The sequence below is a fragment of the Salvia miltiorrhiza genome, chromosome 5, assembly GCF_028751815.1.
Source record: "Salvia miltiorrhiza cultivar Shanhuang (shh) chromosome 5, IMPLAD_Smil_shh, whole genome shotgun sequence".
In the NCBI taxonomy this organism is placed as follows: Eukaryota; Viridiplantae; Streptophyta; class Magnoliopsida; order Lamiales; family Lamiaceae; genus Salvia; species Salvia miltiorrhiza.
The window spans coordinates 7,705,448-7,726,892 of NC_080391.1; the positions used below are offsets into that span (position 1 = coordinate 7,705,448).

At 38.7% G+C, this 21,445-nt stretch overlaps 1 protein-coding gene across 1 annotated transcript; it reads left to right on the forward strand.

Annotated features, from left to right (window-relative positions):
• Positions 1 to 18,662: 18,662 nt before the first annotated feature.
• On the forward strand, positions 18,663 to 21,445 carry LOC130985672 (sugar carrier protein C-like). The gene is made up of 4 exons (XM_057908750.1): positions 18,663 to 19,096; positions 19,201 to 19,523; positions 20,134 to 20,763; positions 20,844 to 21,445. Exons 1-4 carry the CDS (start codon positions 18,949 to 18,951, stop codon positions 21,306 to 21,308), a joined length of 1,566 nt encoding a protein of 521 aa, XP_057764733.1. The 5' UTR covers positions 18,663 to 18,948; the 3' UTR covers positions 21,309 to 21,445.

The window sequence follows — 21,445 nt, forward strand, 5'->3', positions numbered from 1 at the left end:
TAATTTAATACCATGCAGTAGCTTTTATTTATCATAAATAAATGTAAAAATTAATGATTATCATTTATGTGATGAGATGATATACATATTTATACATAAAAAAAATTAACATTTTAAAAAAAGTAGTGAAGATCTCAAGTGATAAGAACGAAAAAAAAATGAAATGGAAATATAGAAAACACAATGGAGCTCAAAATAAAATTGTTAAGGCTATAAGAAAGGGAAATTGAAATATATTTTTGTTTCAAAAATAAATCATACTCCATCCGTCCACAAAAAATAGTCAAATTTTGTCATTTTGGGACGCCCGTAAAAATTAATTAGTCTCTTTATCCACTTACAAATACAATTAATTATTATTATTAACAATAATTTGTATGAATTTTTATTATGAATATAAAGATAAATAAATTCATAAAAAAAAATTAACACTTACTATTTAAAATTAAAATATAGTGCATGTGTTTGCTCTAAAAAGTTTACTAATTATATGTAGTATTAATTGTTGTTAGTTCAATATTGTACTATATATTTATATATGATCTTATAATTGGTTGATTTCATTGAATGAGTAATGCATCTATAATTTCGACAAATACTATATGTAGTCTTCGCCTAAATTAATAGATTATTCATGTATTATTGAATTGAAGAGTATCTATATCTTATATATATAAAAAGTTATGACTTCTTCAAAAATACTAATTGTGATTATTCTGTCAATTTGTAAATATTCGTTTTAAAAAATTAATCTTATGAAATATTAAAGTTTTTATTTTGTTAGTGTACTACTCTATTTTTTTTAGTACAACTATTGTATAAAATTAAACATTTCAAAATTAACTATGTGTATTTAGTAATTTTTCTAATTTAATATTATATACTATGTATATATATATATATATATATTTAATAATAACTATTATCGTGCATCGCACGATGGGCAAATCTAGTAAATAGCTAAAAAGGTAGTAGTTGGCGGAAGATGTGCCATATTTTGGTGGACTCAATTTATTCTTACAAATGGATCGCCACATCTTTTCAATTCTCCCATTGTTTTCTTCAAATTGAATTTTGACAGATAGGGAAATATGAACCCTTTAATTTCTTCTTCTTTTAATTTCGCATTGTTTTTCCAATTTTAAATAGAAAACGATATGAAACTACAAATTTAGGCATATACTTTCTCCATCCCACCTTTTAGTATCTATTTAAAAATAATACAGATTTTAATAAAATAATTGAGTATGTTGTGAGTGAAATCTGAGTTTCATCTTTTGTGTGAGTGTTAGAATAATTAAAGTGAAACAAGAGTTTCACCTACTTTTGCTAAAAACAGAAATAGATGCTAAAAAAAAAATTAAATTCTAAAAATTGGAACGAAAGTAGTAATAAACAATAACCACGTAGTATGGTACAGATTTAACAGGTACCCACGGACAGCTCACGACTTTTAGTCCCAACGAGATATACATGTGCGAACTCTTATATGTATCAATTTCTAAGGTTCAAACTCGGTGCGCTCCAATGAGACCCTTATTTTTCGTGAGATATTGGGACTCTTATTTTTCAATTAATAAGACATATATACTGATGAACAGAACAGTATATACTGATGAATAACGAAATTTAAAAAATTGGTAATGAATAAGGCATAAATACTGATGAACAATGTAGTATATACCGATAAATAATGAAATTTAAAATATTTCTCTCTCTCCACGATTCGAACCCTGAGAAAAAAATTCGCCCTCTAGGTACAATATTAGCTATAGGATTGATAAAATAAACGCATGAGATAGTGTCTAAGATCTCACTAAAAATAGGGTCTCATTGTAGCGCTCCCCTAAGTAAATAAAAAAAAATAATTTATTTAACTTATTGTAAAATAAAAATAAGATTAATTATTTTTTATCGTATTATCCACATTGTAAAAAATAAAAAATAAAAAATAAAAAATAAGTACAATATAGACAAGACATTAAAATAATTAAATCTAATTTTTATTTAAAAAAATAAATTAAATAAATAAAAAAAATCCATTAAACTAATTTGTGGGTGGTCACAATGTGGCTATATAGATTTATTGATAAAAAAACTCATGATTTTTAGGATCAGCAAAATAGCCAAATCATTTTTGTGGTAATAAATACATGTAACCCAATTATATATTCCATCCGTGTATAAAAAATAGTCCTAAAAGGAGATGACACGAATTTTAATAAAAATAATTGAGTGTATTGTACTATTGTGAGTGAAAAATGAGTCTTTCAAAAAATAGTGTTAATAATGATAATTAATGGTATTGTGAGTAGAGAAAGGGACTCACCATCTAACAGAAAGTTTCTAAAAATGAAAAGACTAATTTTTGTTAACGTTCCAAAATGGCAAAAATTAACTATTTTTTGTAAACGAATATAGTATATAAAAAAAGGAATTTTGGCAAATAAAATCATAAATTATTTTAAAATTACAATTTTAACTTGACTTTTGAAAAATAATTCCTAATTTTATTTGTCAAAACCCCTCAAAAAAATTATATTTATTCTTGTGATTTTAGATATCCACTAAAAATGTTAATATAATTCGAAATAGATGGATCTTTCGGATATTAGAAAGCAAAGGGTTAAACTTAAGTCTGACTTTTTTCAGCCCGTATAGTATTTGGGATTTTCGGTCCAGTCAGCTAGGCCTTCGAGCCAAGCCTTTGGTTTGGCCCATCGAACCTGATTTTAATACACTCTTACATGCGATGCATAATAATTATAAAAATGAAAAAATATTTTTAAAACATAAATATAGTATTAAATATAATTTATAAGTAAAAAAAAACAAATTATTGTTTTTTTTAAATAAAGACATATATTATGTATTTAGAAATATTTTCTTATGTAAAATATTTAATTTAATATAAAAATAGTAAAATATATATTTTAATAAATAAATATAATAATCTAACATTTTCAGAATAAATATTTTTTCTCTCTATCTTATTTCCTCTCTCATTTATTTCGATTTAGTGGATTTACTCTCCTCTATCCTCACATTTTTTTTTACAGAATGTTAATCTTATCTCTCTTATAAATTGTCCTAAATAATACTTATAATTATAGAAATTCTCACTAAATTGGCAAAAACTGTATTTTCAAATATAATAGTATATAGTATATAAATATGTTTCAAAAAGATATAGTATAATAAAAATATAGATTTTTTTAGAAAAAAAGAGAATCACATTTTCTCCTTGGTGACTCGAACTCCGACCTATTGGTTAGAGGAAAAGCGTCTTACCAATTAAACTACGCTTCGTTATCACATTCCCTTTATTTAGTTATTGTCTACTGAACCGTGGTTGTTGTTGGTCGAAAGAAGTTTCGGTGGCAGCGCCAGCGGTAGTTTAGGGGAGTTGTCGACAAAAATTTAGAGGGATAAAGACGAAGATGAGTTAGGCCGGATTCTAAAGAGGGGAGCATAATTTCTGAGACTAAAAAGGAGAAGACAGAGACGAGATAAAGAGAGAATGGTTTAGGGAAAAATTTTAACTAAAATTTACGTTCCATTTTTTTTTTTTTTTGAAATTACAAAATATATATGAATATAATCAATTATGCAATCTACACGCAGGCGGGACTTCATCACCACCCAAACAGTGGGAAAACATCACCGTATGCAGGCGAGAAACGCCTGGCGTGTGGAACCTCAACACCAAACAATGCAACACCGCACGCAGGCGGAAATACAACATCACTGCACGCAGGCGTGATTGAACCCAAGACCTCTCACAAATGAGAGTCTTTAAATCCATCAACTTTGTCACTAGAACAAGGCTTCATTGGCTACATTCCAAATTATTTAAGCTTTCATCTAACGTTTGTTGATAAATATTATAAAATTTATTTATTAAATAGAAAATTGTTTTCACATTTATTTTCAAATATTCACCTAATTCTTCTTAGCATTATTTAGGAGAGTTCGATGTAGCGTAAATTAAAGATGCGTGAGCCTATGTTTATTATCCCCTATGCCCTCAAATAATAGCCTTAATTTTATTTTTTGAGGTGTCCATAAAAAATAGTCATATTCTATTTATGGACACTATCCCATAACATATTAGCCTCAATATATTAATTTATTTTACAATATATATGGTGGTCACATTTTTCACTCATAATATAATTAATTTTCTTTATCACCATCTTTATGGTGGAACTCTTTCTCAAACTCATAATATACTTCATCACTTTTATTAAAACTCGTAACACTCCTCTTAAGACTATAATGAAATTTAATTACAAAAAAAAAAGAAACATGTCAAATTGAATGGGATAATCCAAAAGGAAATACTCCCTCCGTCCCATGAAGCATGACCCATTTTTTTTCGGCACGAGAATTAAGAAATTGTTATTTTGTGTGTTAAGTGTGGTAGGTGAAAAAGTGAAAAGGTGAATAAAGAAGAAATTTTTTATCATTTTTAGAAACAGATCAAGCTTCGTGGGACAAACTAAAAAGAAAACTAGGTCATGCTTCATGGGACGGGGGGAGTATATGTCAAGTTAAATGGAATGGATGGATTATTATTCCTAGGGGTCTTCTTTGTCAGATTTTAAATTAGGAAGTTATTTATTCATTTAAAAAAAAAATAAGTTTACTTTTTAAGTATTCTTTATTCAAAGATTTTATTTCATCAAGGTATTTATTTTTTAAATAAAAATACCAAATTTTATGCATTAAATACGAAAGATTTGAAAGTTCGTCAATTCAACCCTATAAAAAAGAATTGCTTGACGACTAAGTTAGACAGAAGTCTTGGGAGTAGTTAGGGTCGGAACGAACATTCTAGATAATTTATAATTTTGCATATCAACTCAAAATTTTTTGTGATAATTATTAAATTATTGATTTAATCTGATTTTGATATTGATATTAAGATTTTGACCTAATTTACTCCTGATATGATTGGTCAGTAATGTGATATTATTGAAGGGAAAAATAAAGGGTTAATGGTGTTTTTTACCCTATTTAAAAAATGAAACATAAAATGTACCCACTCAAAATTAAACATATAAAATGTACCCATTTTGAGGTTGAAATGACTAAGATACCCTTAAAACAAAAAGAAAATACCATCTCTCCCACAAAAAAGTAAAAAATCGCAGCCTCTCCCCCCAAAAAAACTTGCAGCCTCTCCCCATCTCTCTCTCTCTCTCTCTCTCTCTCAAAGCGCCTCCGCCGCCCTCCAGGGTGTCTCCGCCTCCGCCGCGCTGGCGCTGTCGCCGCAGCCACAGATCCCGTCGCCGTGGCCGCCTAGATCTGCCTCCGTCGCGCGCCGCCGTTTCTCTCCAGCACACCCACGCACACCTCCGCCGCAGCCTCGCCGTGCCTCGCCGCGACTCCTCCCCAAATCGCAGGCGCAACCTCCTCCTCCTCCTTCTTCTTCTTCTTCTTCTTCTTCTTTTCACTCTCTACCGATTCCCCCACCTGCACGATTTTCGATCTGAAGTCGCACGATTTCCGATCTGAAGTTTGATTTTTGAAATTGTGCCAAGATCTGAAGTTTGATTTTTGAATTTGTGCCAAAAATGTTCAGTGCTCGACAGTTCACATTGCTCGACACTCCACTTAATGTCGAGCAATAGTTCAATTGAACTATTGCTCGTCTTGCTCGACATGCTCGACAGTTCTTAATTGCTCGACACTCGATGCTCGAGGCGTCGAAGCGTCGAGCAATAGTTCAATTTGAACTATTGCTCGACATGCTCGATGCTCGACAGTTCAATGCTCGACGCTTCAGTGTCGAGCAATGTGAGCAATGCGCGAATTACACATAGGGGTAAAAATGTCCTAAGTGGGTAGATTTTATTGTTTTAAAAAAAGTGGGTACATTTTATGTTTCATCTTTCAAAAAGGGTATATCCAATTTTGCCTCAAAAATAAATAATATTATGGGCAAATGGTTTTTAATACCCACTTTTATAATATATCTATCAAATCTACCCACCCTTATAAAACATCTATGAAAAATACCCACTTCATAGTGAAATACCATTCCTACCCTTACACTTAATCTCTCTTAATAATTTTGATTTGGCTTAAATGGTATATCGGCTGGAAACTTTCCTCGTGCCCGATAGGTTACTTCGGTAAACTGGGTCTGGAATGTGAGACAACGCCACGTACTTTTAAGCAAAAAACAGTTTAAAACAGTTAGATCCCGCGCTTCTCAAAATGGTATCAGAGCGGGTTTTTATAGAGGAATTATTTAAATTTTAATGTATTTCATAATTAACCTATGTGGGAGGAGACTCCATTTAAAGTTTATGGATCCGGACGAGTGTCCGAGATGTGTACACTACAGGAATTCTCTCCAAAATCTGGAGATAGAAACCAGTCGCTTTATAGGCGATCTCAACTGGAACAATCGAGTCCTCGTAACCAACCTACGACGAGGAGGAGATATCGAGCTTATTCGCGATATTATCGCGAGTATCCAATTCTATCATGAGAATCTCATGAGATTCGCCTGACAAACATGGTTTTCGTACCTCAATTCCACATGATTTGTTGTCATTTTCCTTCATGTTTTGTTTGCCAATGCGTGATTGTACCATAATGTTGAGTTTTATGAAGATTTGATGTCTTGGTGTAGTTTTGGAGTAATTTCAGGAAAAATCAAGGATTAATTGGAGGATTTTGAAGATATGAGATTGAAGTACGTCTCGAGAGGAATACGTGAGCGCAAACGGCGACCAAATCCGAGTCCGGACGAGGGAGAACGGAGCAAAACGAACGGACTGTGCAAAACGCCCAGTACCCCGCGGTCACCACCCGCGGCCGCGGGGTGGGACCGCGGGTCATCTGTTCCCGACTCCAGGAGTCACCCGCGGTCACCACCCGCGGCCGCGGGGCGGGACCGCGGGTCCCCTGAGCATCCCCCACGTTTGAAGGCCACGGACGCGGGCCGTGACCGCGGGAAAAGGGCGGGGCTTCCCCCAAGTGGGCCCCAGACGCGATTTTAGCCCCAAAACTCCATTTTTCCCTTCTTTTCTAACATCATTCACCACACACACCCACTTCATCTTCCCCAACTCTCCAATCCCAAACCCTAGCCTCCATTCTCTACCATTTTTTCTCTCTTCCACACACAAAAACAACACCAAAATCAAATATTATAGGATTTGTCTATGAATCTCTATCTCTCTATATCTTTATTTATGTTTTCTTATGACTTGAGATTTGCTTTTATTATGAATATGCTTGGCTAAAATCTCTTATCTTAGGGATTAGATTAGATGGATTTGTAATGGATTGATTTCTTTGTTCAATATATATCTTGATTGTGCTTATTGTTATCTTTTCAAGTCCTAGATTTATCTCTTGTATGATTGGTTGGCCACCTTTTGTGCATTTCTAATTTGTGATTTGAATCGGGAGAGGATAATTACAATAGATTAGGAGTTTGATACATATCATCTCAATAAACCGGGAGGTTGAGAGGTGGGTGAGGGCTTGTTGATCTTTTGTGCTCTTGGGAGTTATAGGTTAGAAATTGACCGGGGACGGCAATTATGACCCGTAATCTACTGTTTTAGTCGTCCGGGAGGGGGCTAGAACTAGTGGGGAGATCGCCCTAGATAAGTAGGCCATATCAAGATTAATATTGCTTTAGATTGAAGTTCATTACGATCCATCGAAATCTAGTCCCTATGATAACTTTCCTTCGAGTCATTCCCCAATTTATTAACTAAGTTTATCTTGTTGTTATTTTATTTATTTGCTTATTTAGCTTTGTTTTAGTTCTCAATATCTCTTCATCTTTGGTTGTCTAAATAGATTGAAAACAACTTATTAATAGTATTTAGAAGTTTAAATTCACCAATCCTTGTGGAATACGACCTTGCTTCCCTTATATTGCAACTACACCGTATACTTGCGGCGTGGTGAAAATAATAGCGAACATCGCCTCAGCCGGAACGGCGATTGAACGAAACAGGGACGAGGCCCATCAGTCGCACGATTGATGGAACCAAAAGACAAGGCGGGAGTAGTTTATCCAAGCTACCAAAAGATCGAGCCAAGCTCTTCCGACAACGTCAACTTGCGGGAGATCCAAAAGACGGTGGAATATTATGGCATCAAGCTGTATGATCTACCGATGGAGATAAGCAGAATATCACTCAAACAAGAGGAAATACTAACCCTCTTGCGTGATATCCAGAAAAGAATGGAGGAGATCGAAAGGCGAAAACCATGTTCCGGAAAAATTCGGAATCAATGGTCCAAAGACCCAACGCATCTATCCCTATTTGATGCAACACCCAAGGAGTTGCAGCCGGAGGACATAATCCGAATCATGAAAGGCAAATATCATGAATAGCCTTGACAGAATCGGATTAGAGGATCTACAAGAGTTAGCAGAATCTTTTGCTAACCTCAATATGGTTGATCTAAAGATGAACCAAGGAGATGAGGTTCCCAAAACTGAGTCTCAAGAAGAAGAACCGTCGAAAAAGGGGTCAGCTCAAGACGATGCGAGCCAGTTCCAACGAACCAGACGACGGAGGCCTCAGATGCAGGATACTCCTGTAGGAAAGGTCACACTGGAACCAGTCCATCCATATGGATTGATTCTCAACCTCGACGAAGCCAGTTTCAAAGAATGGGAGGGTCTCATCGACGAATGGGCTTCATCATTAAAGGTCGTGATTGCCACAATTGATTACGACAAAAAAGAATTTGCCAGAGTCTTCGAAGCCAGTTTGGCAGGCATGGCAAAACAATACTGGGACAAAATTGAGGTTCCAGCAAGGGAAGAAATGTTTAGTAGCACCTCAATGTATGATATCATTAAGGAAACTACTAGACAGATAAAATCCATTTCTTGGGAATGGGTTTTTTCAAAGGATCCGCAGAGGAGAAGCGCAAGAAATATCAACAAGCACTTTACAATCTAAGATTGATGGTGCTAGAGCCAAAAGCTCTCGATGAATTTCTGCGCCTATACACCCTATATGTCCATATGGGGGAAGTTGATGATCAGAAAGCCATGGATCTCTTTTTCCCAAAGTTTCCAAGTCCATGGAGAGAGATGCTCATCAACGAGTATGTATCACCAGGAGGATATCCACTTGATAGCGCTTCAAGAAGGATGTCTTATGTACACAAGAAGCTGTCCGAATGGTGCCAGAAGGCAGCGGACCAGAGGAATCTCAAGAGATTGAGGAGACTCAATAAGAAATCTCCATTGATGTGCGACAACATTGATCTTCCAACAGAGATTGGTGCTGAACTGCTATATCAAAGGAAAAGCCGAAAGAAACATAGGTACCAACCCTATGAAAGAAAGTCCAGAAGAAGTTCTTGGAAGCCAAGAACTATGTGGACTAGGCAGAAGGCACGCTCCTACAAATCGGGCCAACGGAGCGGACCATCCAGAAACCGATTCTCAAATCAAAAGAGAATCCCGGTGAGAAAAACTTTCAGGCGTACTCAGGCCAAAGCAAATGAAAGTTTCAAGGATTGCAACTGCTGGTCGTGCGGTGCAAAGGGGCATATCTCTACCAATTGCCCCGACAACGAGAAAAAAGGGATAAAAAGATTCGAATCCACACAGGATATCGAAGATGCTATCTTTTACCAGAATCTGATACTCGTGTATCAGTTTGAAGATATATCCTCTGATGAGAGCATATATGAACAAGAAGAAGTCTTTAGTTCTGAAGATTCGGAGATGACCGATGGATCAACTGGAGACGAGTCAGACTAAAGAAGAACACGAGGTCCACCACATCCAGAAGGAGGATCAGAATGGATTCACTAGCCATTTTCTGATTCCACAGGAAGAAGTGGTGAAGAAGCTCGTGAAGAAACTCAACAGGGAAACTGGAGAGGTACAGACGTACCAAGGGTTTTCCAATGGAAGATTGAATCGAGTTTTAAACAGCTTGATTCCAGCCAAGAGGAAGCATCATGTCTATTTTGGTGTCACAAACCAAGAAATGACGCTTCCAATTGAGATTACAAGTAATCAGGTGGAGATCCAGTTGGTTCCTGCCGAAGATATTATGCAGGATCTTAAGAAAATGAAGCCAGAAGTCGCAAGCACGATGAAATGGATTCATATTGGAGCAATTCAGTTGGTAATTAAATCGTCCCTCTCCCCAGGGACAGACCAACCAATTGACGTCGCACTTTGCGACAAAAGGATCAGAGATGCTAGAGCATCAGTTCTTGGAGCATTCTCGGGCAATCTCTATGCCAAGAGGATTATAACCGAATTCTACCCACAGATCGCTTATAATCTGCAGGATTCATCCTTCAGTAGAGCCCTGACTCTCTATCAGGACTTCAAGAAGAAGGAACTTATGACGGGAGGAAATAGGCCATACTCACTGACTTATCAAGTCTCGTATGCCTTATCAAATTCCCATCACACGGAGTTATTTCTGGGAAAAGAATTTATTGAAATTCCAGAAATATTCAAGGAGGTAGCCAAGGCAGTCAATCCAAACCGAGTGGAGATTCCTCAGATCGGAGAAATCGACATCGACATTGGAGACAAGCAGGTGCTTAACCATACCCAGAGTCTCAGACTGGGAGCACCAAGGCTATCATTCCAAGGAAATAGGCTAACTTCAGGGCCTATAACAACAAGCTTCTCTCATTCGTATGAGAGAAGAACGATACAGGAAACACCAGCTCCAGACATGAGAATCAAACTCAAATGTCCAGAAGGATGGAGACAAGTTTCCACAAGATTTGATACAACAAGCAGGGAAAACAAGTTTCCTTGTAGTTCGTTGTATTATTTGGCGAATCCAGGAGATAACCGATACATCGGAACTCTGGAGGTTGGAGGTTTTGAAATTCAAACCGAAGGCCAAGCCGGACACGAAGCGGATGTCCTGATCTTAGGACGAGATTTCCTTGATAAATATAAACCATGGTCATGGAAATCAGGAGGAATGGAGATTACAATTGGACGCCAAAGAGTGATGATCCAATGACAAGTCAATTCTCAATATACATCTCTGTGGGGATGTTATACGAAAGATACAAAGCAGAATATTTTGCTGCTTATGTGGATTCAGGAGCAGGAATCTGTACAGCAAAACGAGGAGTTTTTCCAGCAGAAGTGGAAGAAGATCTACCTCGAATTGCAGGAAGGGATTTCTCCAAAAAGATTTTGCTTCTATCTAAGGGAGTAAAACAAACAGAAATATTGATCGGCGGAGCAGGACAGACACCTTGGTACAAGGTCAAGACTCCACCAATTTATTTCCATGATACCGGAGCAGATATATTATTCGGAAATAATTTTCTGCAAAGCTTCAAGAGGTACATACAGGACAATGAAGCCAGGAGGCTAGTGTTCACAACCAATTGTGATCACAAAATCATTGTGCAAAGGCTCAATGGAGCTTTTCATCGCTCAATGCCAATCAAATTCCGCAGCAAGCGTGGTGATGATGGCAGACTCCGGAGACCCCAAATGAAGGATCAAAGGAGATTCGGAGAAGTTTTGCTCAAATGCAGAACTGAGGGATTCCCAAATCTCTCTGAGGAAGAAACTCAAATCCTCAAAGTATCCCTAATATCACACAAAGATATCAAGGAAGAAGAACAGGTGTCCATTGCCAACGTCAAAAGGAGGATTCAGAAGTGTTACCATGAGAATCCTTTGGCATGGTGGGACAAGAACCAGCTCAAAGCTACCTTGAAAGTTAAAACTGGAAAGGAGCATGAGTTTGTAAGGTTCAAACCTATCCTGATGAACACTCAAGATCAACAGGATATGAGGAGCATAATCAAGGAACACCTTGATCTGAAGCTGATCGAACCAGGAAAGTCGCCTTACAGCAGTCCTGGATTTCTGGTGAGAAATCATGGGGAGATCAAGCGAGGAAAGCCAAGATTGGTCGTTAATTATAAGGGGATTAATGACATTCTTGAGTTCGATGGATATTTCATCCCAAGCAGAGAACACCTTATCAACTGCATCAGAAGTGCAAGGGTATTCTCAAAGTTCGATTGCAAGTCAGGTTTTTACCAGATTCGCATGGAGGAAGGAAGTAAGAAGTTCACGGCCTTCTCAACTCCACAAGGACATTATGTCTGGAATGTCATGCCAATGGGGTTAGCCAACGCGCCTCAGATATTCCAAAGGAAGATGGATAATCTCTTCAAAGATTATTCTTCGTTTATGTTTGTTTATATTGATGACATTCTTATTGCATCAAAAAAACATTCATGAACATGTCAGGCATCTGGAGATCTTTGCGGATGTTTGTCAACAAGAAGGACTAGTGCTGTCTGAAAAGAAGGCAGTCATAGCCACCCAGAAGATGGAATTTCTGGGAATTGAGATCGATGAATCTGGGATAATTCTACAAGATCATATTGTGGAAAAAGTCCAGGGATTCCCGGAGGATCTCAAGAAGAAGAAGCAGCTCCAAAGTTTTCTCGGGGTTGTCAATTTTGCAGGGATGTTTATCAAAAACCTTGCAGAATACAGAAAGGTCTTCAGTTCACTACTGAAGAAAGATGTTCCATTCATATGGAAGGAGGAACATCGAGAGGGTATGAAGAAGTTGAAAGAGATTTGCAAAAATCTCCCGAAACTCTCAATACCACAAGACGAGGATGACTTGGTCATCTACACCGACGCGAGTGATTTCTGGTGGGCAGCTGTGCTTACAAAGATCACCCCTTATGGAGAAGAACCTTGCAGATATTGTAGCGGTCTTTTCTCTGACAACGAAGCTGTGCAATGGTACATCAACGAGAATGAATTCTTTGCAGTGCGAAAGGCGTTTAAAAAATGGCCGCTTTTCTTACTTGCTAAAAAATTCGTTTTGAAAGTTGATAACACTAACGTTAAAGCTTTCTTAACCAAAAAGATAGAATCTAAACCTGAAAAGGCTAGATTATTAAGATGGCAAGCAGAATGCCAATATTATGATTATGATATTGTCATTTTGAAATCTGATCAGAATGTTCTTGCATATTTCCTTACAAGGGATGGAGCTCCCTGAAGTGGAGGCCATCGAGGCAAAACAGGCGCAGCTCTTTGAAAGTCTAGAGTTGCTACAACAAGAATGGGAAAAGTGTGTTCTACACACCAAACAAGCGGGAAAGATACAAGCGGCTGACGAAGCCCAAGTATCCAACCAAATCAATGCTTGCTTCATGAAGATGTTCAATCTTCAGGAAGTACTCAACAAGCCGCTCTTGCGCGTTATTCGAGATAATCGGATTAAAGCAATGCTTTCCGTACAGGACGGATTACCTGTAGCAGGGGATTCAAGTACCCCTAGCACAAGTCCTGAGACAATGGTTTCACAGCCAGACTCTCGAGGAAAAGATGTTGTTAAGGGGTCACACCCTGAATCAATATGTCAACCCTCCAGCTCTGGGGTAAAAGAGGGAGAGATCAATCTTAGGCCCATGACAGGCCAAGTTAAGGTTGATACTGACTTTATTGAAATTTCTCCTTCTTGGCAGATGTACCAGGACAGGTGGGAGAAATTGCTCACAAGAAAGGGCATTAATCCGGGAAATTGCCGGGTTGATGTTGCCGGAAAATATCCAAGGGTTTGGACGACTCCAGGAGCCAATCCAAACGATGTCAAGGAATGGTATGAGTTTGGGGCTTTGGCCTCAGTTTATACCACCGCCCCAGCCTTCACTGAAATCAAGGGTCTACCCAAATGGATCCAGAAAACGGTGTTTGACACATGGGAGAACAACGAGTCCCTCAAAAGGGGAGATGTTCTGGAATTGTACTGTTTCAGTGCAGCGCCAGAGCCAGTTGGAAAAGGAATCCGTGAAGCTTTCCACTTTATCAAGCTTCGGAGACCTGATACGGGAGCCCTTAACAGGATCAAAGTTCCCGATTTCCAGGCCGCAATCGTCTCAACCTTCACGGAGGATCAAATCTCCACTAGACGAGCATGGGGTCTATGGGTCTGTCTCACAGAGATGGACAAAATGAAGTCCAGATTCAAGTTCTACCAAAGCTCGGATCTGGGAACGTTCCTAGTTAATACCATGACAGGAACAACAACTCCTTTTGCCGAACAATCCTTCGAGAAGAAACGGCAAATGTTGTGGGAGAACAAGATTGCGGGGAGCCAGGAGACTCGTCGCAAATTTTGCAATATGGCTCATCTGGGCCATTGGATCGAGAAAGTCTGCGATCAATGCTCATCGCAGAAGGAGCCGGAATTCGGCAAAGGATTCTTTCCAAAGCCGAACAAAAGAAGGTTCCGGTCTGATGAACATGATAAGCATCAGACTCCGAAGGGAAGGACACCTAGGGCACCAAAAAAGTAAGGTGTCTGACAAAGCTAAGTGAATCATGTGATTCACAGCAAGGATCGCACCCACAAAAGAAACGACAAAAGTGGGTGGAACGACAGGAGGACCACTCACCAAACGCTCCAAGACAAACGTGAGTGGAAGGAAAAGCAGCCGGCCCCTACCAGCATTATCACAAAGCGATAAAGCAAGGGCCCAGCACCATGTGATGACACTAACAAATGTCGGCAATCAAGGCCAACAAAAGAAGGTGGAAGTCACATTCAAAACAGCTGGCCACGAAGATGGAATCCGAGGCCAACAACCGAGCAATAATAGAGGGGTTCAAACCTCTATATAAACCCAAGTGCTGGAGAGAAGAAGGCATCGAAAATTCAGAACCTATTTTCACACACCACTTCCTCTCTCTAGAAAAATTATCTTTGTAATTTTAATTTTTAGTTTTCAAAGTTTTTTATTTTAGTTTTAATTCCTTTTTATTTTATGTACACAAGGATTAGCTACTATAGGTAGCTAAACAAGTTAGTCTCCTCCCTTGGGGAGTATTTTATGAAATAAATTAATTTTTATATAATTCCTCTATAAACGCTTAGTTTTTGTCCAACTATTCCGGTTGAGTAAAAATATTTTCTTTATTTTTCCAACAAAGTATTAAGTCGACACTTAGTGAAGGAGGAGGGTTGCAACCATCTCTTGCGAGTGTGTGGTTGGTGCGTGCCGGGTGGGCAGACGAGCCGTAAAACGCAACAAGACCGACTCCTGAAGAAGACCAGTCGACAAAGGTATAATGTTGGTTTAATTTAAGATTTATTTTGAAGTGTTACAGAAGCATGTTGGGCCTGATTAATCTATAAACTGAAACTGTTTAATGATGAATATGTAGAGGATTTGTTAAGGGGTAGTTTTGGCATTAATAATGAGTTGGATATGGTTGATTTATGTTTTGTGAAAGTGGGTATTTTTGATAGATAAGTTATGAAGGTGGGTATTTTAAATTTTGACCCTAATATTATTTGTACTTATCAAAAGGACGTCATTTTTTTTTGCTTAAATTGCACATATAACCTCGAAAGTTAGGTTGATTCAAAGAATTGGATGGCGAAGAAGTGGCCATTCAAGAACAAAACAACTTAACTTCTTCTCACTTTTTTTTTTAAAAAGTTGAATATGACATTAGTAAAATGAGCATGCATAAGATCAAAAATTGCGAATTCGAGTTCCACTAATAGTTTTATAGGTCAAATCACCATGTTAGCTATTGCATGAGTAGAAGTTACTCCCTAATAATAATAATTGTTGGGTATCTTCGCCTAGCCAGGGTTACACCACTTGATTCCCGAACCTCTTGTCTCCCCCACTCGTGCTCAAGCACTTGATCTTCCCTGCTCGGGGCGACTTCCCTGCTCGCTGCGAATTCTCTGCTCGGGGCGACTTCCCTGCTCGCCGCGATTTCTCTGGCGCCTCCGACTCCGCTGGACTGGACTCGGCTCCGCTGGAATCCGCTGCACTGGAGGACTCGGCCCCGCTGGCCTCGATTCCTCTGGCCTCGGTTCCTCTGGTGGCGGGGACTCGATCCCGCTGGCACACGATTCCGCTGGTCTGCTCCGCTGCGCTGCGCTGGAGACTCGATCCCTCTGGCGCCTCGATTCCTCTGGCGCCTGGAGCTTAACTTCTCTGCTCCTTCGATCTCGCTGCTTCTTCTTCACTTCTCTGCAACACACAAAGAAAGTCAGCAAGTAAAAGAGAAACAAAGTAATCCTGAAGGAAAGAGAGAAAGTAAGAAATTCAGAGGGAACTCAAGGTTTGGGAAAAATGTGTCCTCGGGACACTTTGGCTCAGATTTTTCCCACAGTAGGCAGGGCCCTTCCGGCAGCTCAATGATCACGGCTCAAAGGGAACAGAAGAAACAGATCAGCACCCCAATCTCGATTGCACAGCCACCAGCAGCAGGAATCCGATGGACAGGATTCCGATGGCTTGCACACTCACAAAGTATCACCAACCAGGAAACCGATGGACAGGAATTCGGTGATACAAGCACTCAATCGAAGCGAAGTTCACACACCCACAGTCACCAATCAGGAAACCACGAACAGGAATCCGGCGACACTTCAGGAAGGAATAGCAGAGCCTTCCGATCAAACAGTGTGTGAAACTTCCTTACGATTGAAAGACTTGCAGCAGGGATAAAAAAGGAGTGGAGGTCATTGGGAAGGAGGGTGGAGCATTGAAGTCGGAGGTGGGAATCGAGGAGACGGGCGGCGGAAAGATGAAGCGGCGCAGATGAGTGAGGATGAGGGGAGTAAATCGAAAGGGCAGTGGGCTTAGGGTTTGGGAAATGGGCTGGGAAGTGATTTGGGCCAGAGGAATTAATGATAATTGGGCCAACTCTCCACAATAATAATAATAATAATAATAATAATAATAATAATAATAATAATAATAATAATAATAATAATAATAATAATAATAATAATAAAGTAGAAGTTACCTATTAATTCTGTGTGGAAACGCATTTTCTGATCTCCATTAATTTCGGCTGATTAAAGATAAACGATACATGATAAAGTGCACCAACCTAAAATTTCTCACATGTATATGCTAAACTTTCTTCTGTAATGCAAACTAAAGTGTCTCTTTTGCTGGCTTCAAAGACAAAATTGTATGTTTTACACTTCTTAAACCTTCTATCGTAATAATCAAGTTACTACTGCAATGCCTTACTTAATTTGAAGAAGAATGCCTCTCAACATCAATTTAGGCTTTTTGGAGCAAACAAATACAAATGCGACTTTGTAATTTAAATTATATATTTTAAAATTATTTTGCAAATTCCTACACTGACATTATAATAAATGAAAATAGATAACATTAATTTCTGTTAGACCTAACTCCTAATTCTATGTTGCCACTACAATTCGGCCGTGTTCCACACCATGGCAGTCGAACTGGCGTTTCATCAAGATCCAATTATCCAAGTTGATGTAATCCAACTCCTAATTTTGCACGTACCATAATCAATATCATAAACTATGGATGTGGATGTGATGATGAGATTTACACGTAGTGAGATATATGGATGGTAAATGCATTAACTATCCTAGTCGTAGATTACAAGTATTTTGGAAAAATCTTACAAAAGATATTGGTGAGCGTAAAATAAAACTCACTAAATGCAATTAGTTTATGAATTTTGTAATTTTTTTTCTACCCAATCTCCAATATAATGATTGAAGTGAAAACGTTTTAACAATCTAGCTAAGATGTTTTTCGACGTCATTTATAAGTTAATTTGTATCAACAATTGTGACACGATAATTAATAAATGATTGAAAGATGTGTATAAAGTGAATTAAATAGTTTTTAAAATAGTTTATTAGATGAGTTTTTTTTTTTTTTTGTAATTAGTGAGTGTAAATATGATTAAAAATATAAGAATATATGTGTATCAAAATGAAAACATCACACTCATGTTTGGTAGGCTTTATAAGCCTGAATAATCAAATAATATGGAGTTATCTATGTGTTTGGTATCCTAGATTATTAATTTAAGATGGCCCGAGTAAAATCAAGGGCCTCTCTTATTTCACTTTTGAAAGACAATTTCACCTCACTCATGAGATAAATTAATCTTAACATATAGTAACCATTCATTTTATTACTTATCTTGCATTTCTAAATATGAACAAAAATAACAAAAAGTTTTATTTTAATGAACTAAAGGAGTATAAAATAAAATATTAATTGGAAGATGCTTCATCTGATCCTTCCTGACGCCCGCCGGATCTGCCCTATCTTTCTTATTTTCAGTTACCCATGTGAAGGTTATATATCAACAAACTTCGTTATGGACTGATTCGGATCCGAATCACAAAAGAGAAATAGAATATTTTAAGAAAAATATTGAGATTTTACTAAATTGTTATTGGATGCATTTATTTACTTCTGCATCATATCTCGTCCACATTTACATAAGCAAATTAATCCCAATGGCATTAATGGGAAGAAATCCTAAATTACATTGACCTAAAAGCTGACCTAATCTCATTTACTGAGTGGAAGCAATTCGAGTTATTACATACTACTAAAATTTGGATAATGACTAAAAAGAATAATGACAAGGAGTGGATGACGTTTCGTCTCAGCATGACGGAGGCAGATCCCAACTTTGACTCGTTGACTCCCATCCCAACTGTCAATAATATTATCCGAATTGCATTAATTTCATGCGCTAAATCGATCGTTTGGTCTACCACCCATCTTTATCCAATCTTTTATCCATAAAAATTGCGTTCAATTTTATACCTCCATTTTAAGACAATTTTTATAAATGATTCTCCTGCTCAATTAGTATTTTTCGGTCATCCAGCGTAACATTATCTGAGAATGTAATAATCCATTTTACCGTGTAGTAATTTTACAACTGTTTTGACAGCTAGAGAGATCTTTTTCAAAATAAAGTCGTGATTTCTCTATATATAGTCCTCTCCTCCCATTCTCTTTTCAAGTCTCTACATCTCTGCGTCGCATTTTCTGAGTATATAGGACTTGTTGAAACTTGGTCAGTTTCTCTCTCTACAGTTATATAGCTATTTCGCATTCTTCTCTTGTTCCGAGTTTACAGAGGAAGAAATGGCGGGTGGTGGTTTTGGCCCCGGCCCCGGCCCCGGCAACGGCAAGGGGAAGGAATATCCCGGCAATCTGACGGCGCATGTGATTGTCACGTGCGTCGTCGCAGCCATGGGCGGTCTTATTTTCGGTTACGATATTGGAATTTCCGGTACTTGTTTTTTCCTTTCTCATGTTAGTAATTTTTTGTACCCCTTGTTCTTCAGAAAATATGTATAGATAGATTATGGAAAATTTGTGTTTGGTATATTATAGGTGGAGTGACGTCGATGGATTCATTCTTGGAGAAGTTCTTCCCCTCCGTGTTCAGGAAGGAGAAAGCGGATACATCGACGAATCAATACTGCAAATTTGACAGCGTGCCGCTGACTCTGTTCACGTCGTCCTTGTATTTGGCGGCGCTGGCCTCCTCCATTCTCGCGGGGACGGTCACCAGGAAACTGGGGCGGAAACTGTCAATGCTGCTCGGCGGCGTCCTATTCTGCGCCGGGGCTCTCATTAACGGCTTCGCTTACGCTGTTTGGATGCTCATTCTCGGCCGTCTTCTTCTCGGAGCTGGAATCGGCTTTGCCAATCAGGTACTTTTTTTTCACCACCAACCACAATATTCACATTCTTTGGTTTCGTTTGCAAGTTGTTGCTACACAACAAAAATGTGTTTCCAGCATGCCATTTTGTGGGATTTGTTTTATTGCTTTGAGATCTTTCAAAATTCCTCTTGTGGTTTTTAAATTATTGGGTTCTCAACCTCAAAAAACCATTGGCTTCTTTGTTCTATCTGTCGGTGACTATTAGTATGATTTTTTTTTTTTTTGGTTATTTTATTTTCTAAAAGAATATATATATTTCAAATTTTGATCTCTGAAGCAAATTCGTTTTTAAATAGTATACGAAATACCTTTCTGGATAATTAATTGGATTCCATATTTGATCAATATTAATCACAATTTCTTTGAATAGTGTATATCACTTATTAGGTAGTAGAAAGAAAGAAAGTTGAAATACTAATAATAAGATTTGACTTTATTTTCCCGAACGCGGAATCTGAACCAGCCACGTTCAGTTTTTCTTCGTGGGTGTATGAGCACCATATATGTTTATTTCTCCAAAAAAAGGAGTAGTAATTAACATGCACAGTAAAAATGTCAAAAAAATCATAACAGTAATTGCGTTGGTTTGTTGATGCAGTCCGTACCTCTGTACCTCTCGGAGATGGCTCCCTACAAATACAGAGGCGCACTAAACATCGGATTCCAGCTATCAATCACGATCGGCATCCTGGCGGCCAACGTGCTTAACTACGGGTTCGCGCAGATCAAAGGCGGGTGGGGCTGGCGGCTGAGCTTGGGCGGCGCAATGGTCCCCGCTCTCATCATCACCGTGGGCTCCCTAATCCTCCCGGAGACGCCCAACTCCCTGATCGAGCGCGGGCAGCAGGACAAAGCGCGCGCCGAGTTGAAGAAGATCCGCGGCGTGTCGGACGTGGAGGAGGAGTTCCAGGACTTGGTTGCGGCGAGCGACGCCTCCCAGAAAGTGGAGCACCCTTGGAGGAACCTCCTCAGGAGGAAGTACAGGCCGCACCTCACCATGGCCGTCCTCATTCCTTTCTTCCAGCAGTTCACCGGCATCAACGTCATCATGTTCTACGCCCCCGTCTTGTTTAAGACCATCGGCTTCGGCGCCTCCGCCTCCTTGATGTCCGCTGTCGTCACCGGCGCTGTCAATGTCGGCGCCACCATGGTCTCCATCTACGGCGTTGATAGGTGGGGGAGACGCTTCCTTTTCCTCGAAGGCGGAATCCAAATGCTTATTTGTCAAGTACGTCGCTGTATATATATTCGAGTTTGATTCAATTCATTCATGCAGGTAATTGATGCTTGTGTGTGTGTGAATGGCAGATTGTTGTATCGATTTGCATTGGTTTGAAATTCGGGGTAGACGGAAATCCCGGGCAGCTGCCCAAGTGGTACGCGAGCGTGGTGGTGACGTTTATATGCATCTATGTGGCTGGGTTCGCTTGGTCGTGGGGCCCGCTGGGGTGGCTGGTGCCCAGTGAGATTTTCCCGCTGGAGATTCGGTCGGCGGCGCAGAGCTTGAACGTTGCCGTCAACATGATCTTCACTTTTATTGTGGCTCAGGTGTTCTTGACTATGCTCTGCCACTTGAAGTTCGGCTTGTTCTTGTTCTTCGCCTTTTTCGTGGTGGTCATGACCCTCTTCATATACTTTTTCCTGCCGGAGACCAAGAATGTTCCCATCGAGGAGATGGCGCTCGTCTGGAAGAAGCATTGGTTCTGGTCCAGATTCGTGACTGAGGATGATTTTCCTAATGGATCGGTTGAAATTAACCACCAAAAAGTGTGATTCCGAATATTTACTTTTATGGATAACGAAAATATTTGTGATATTTCAAACTTATTGTGATGATTATATTGCTAGATTTTCCCCTTTCCTTTTGATTATGTTTACGAGAAAGAAAGATTGCATGGTTTCAATGTCTA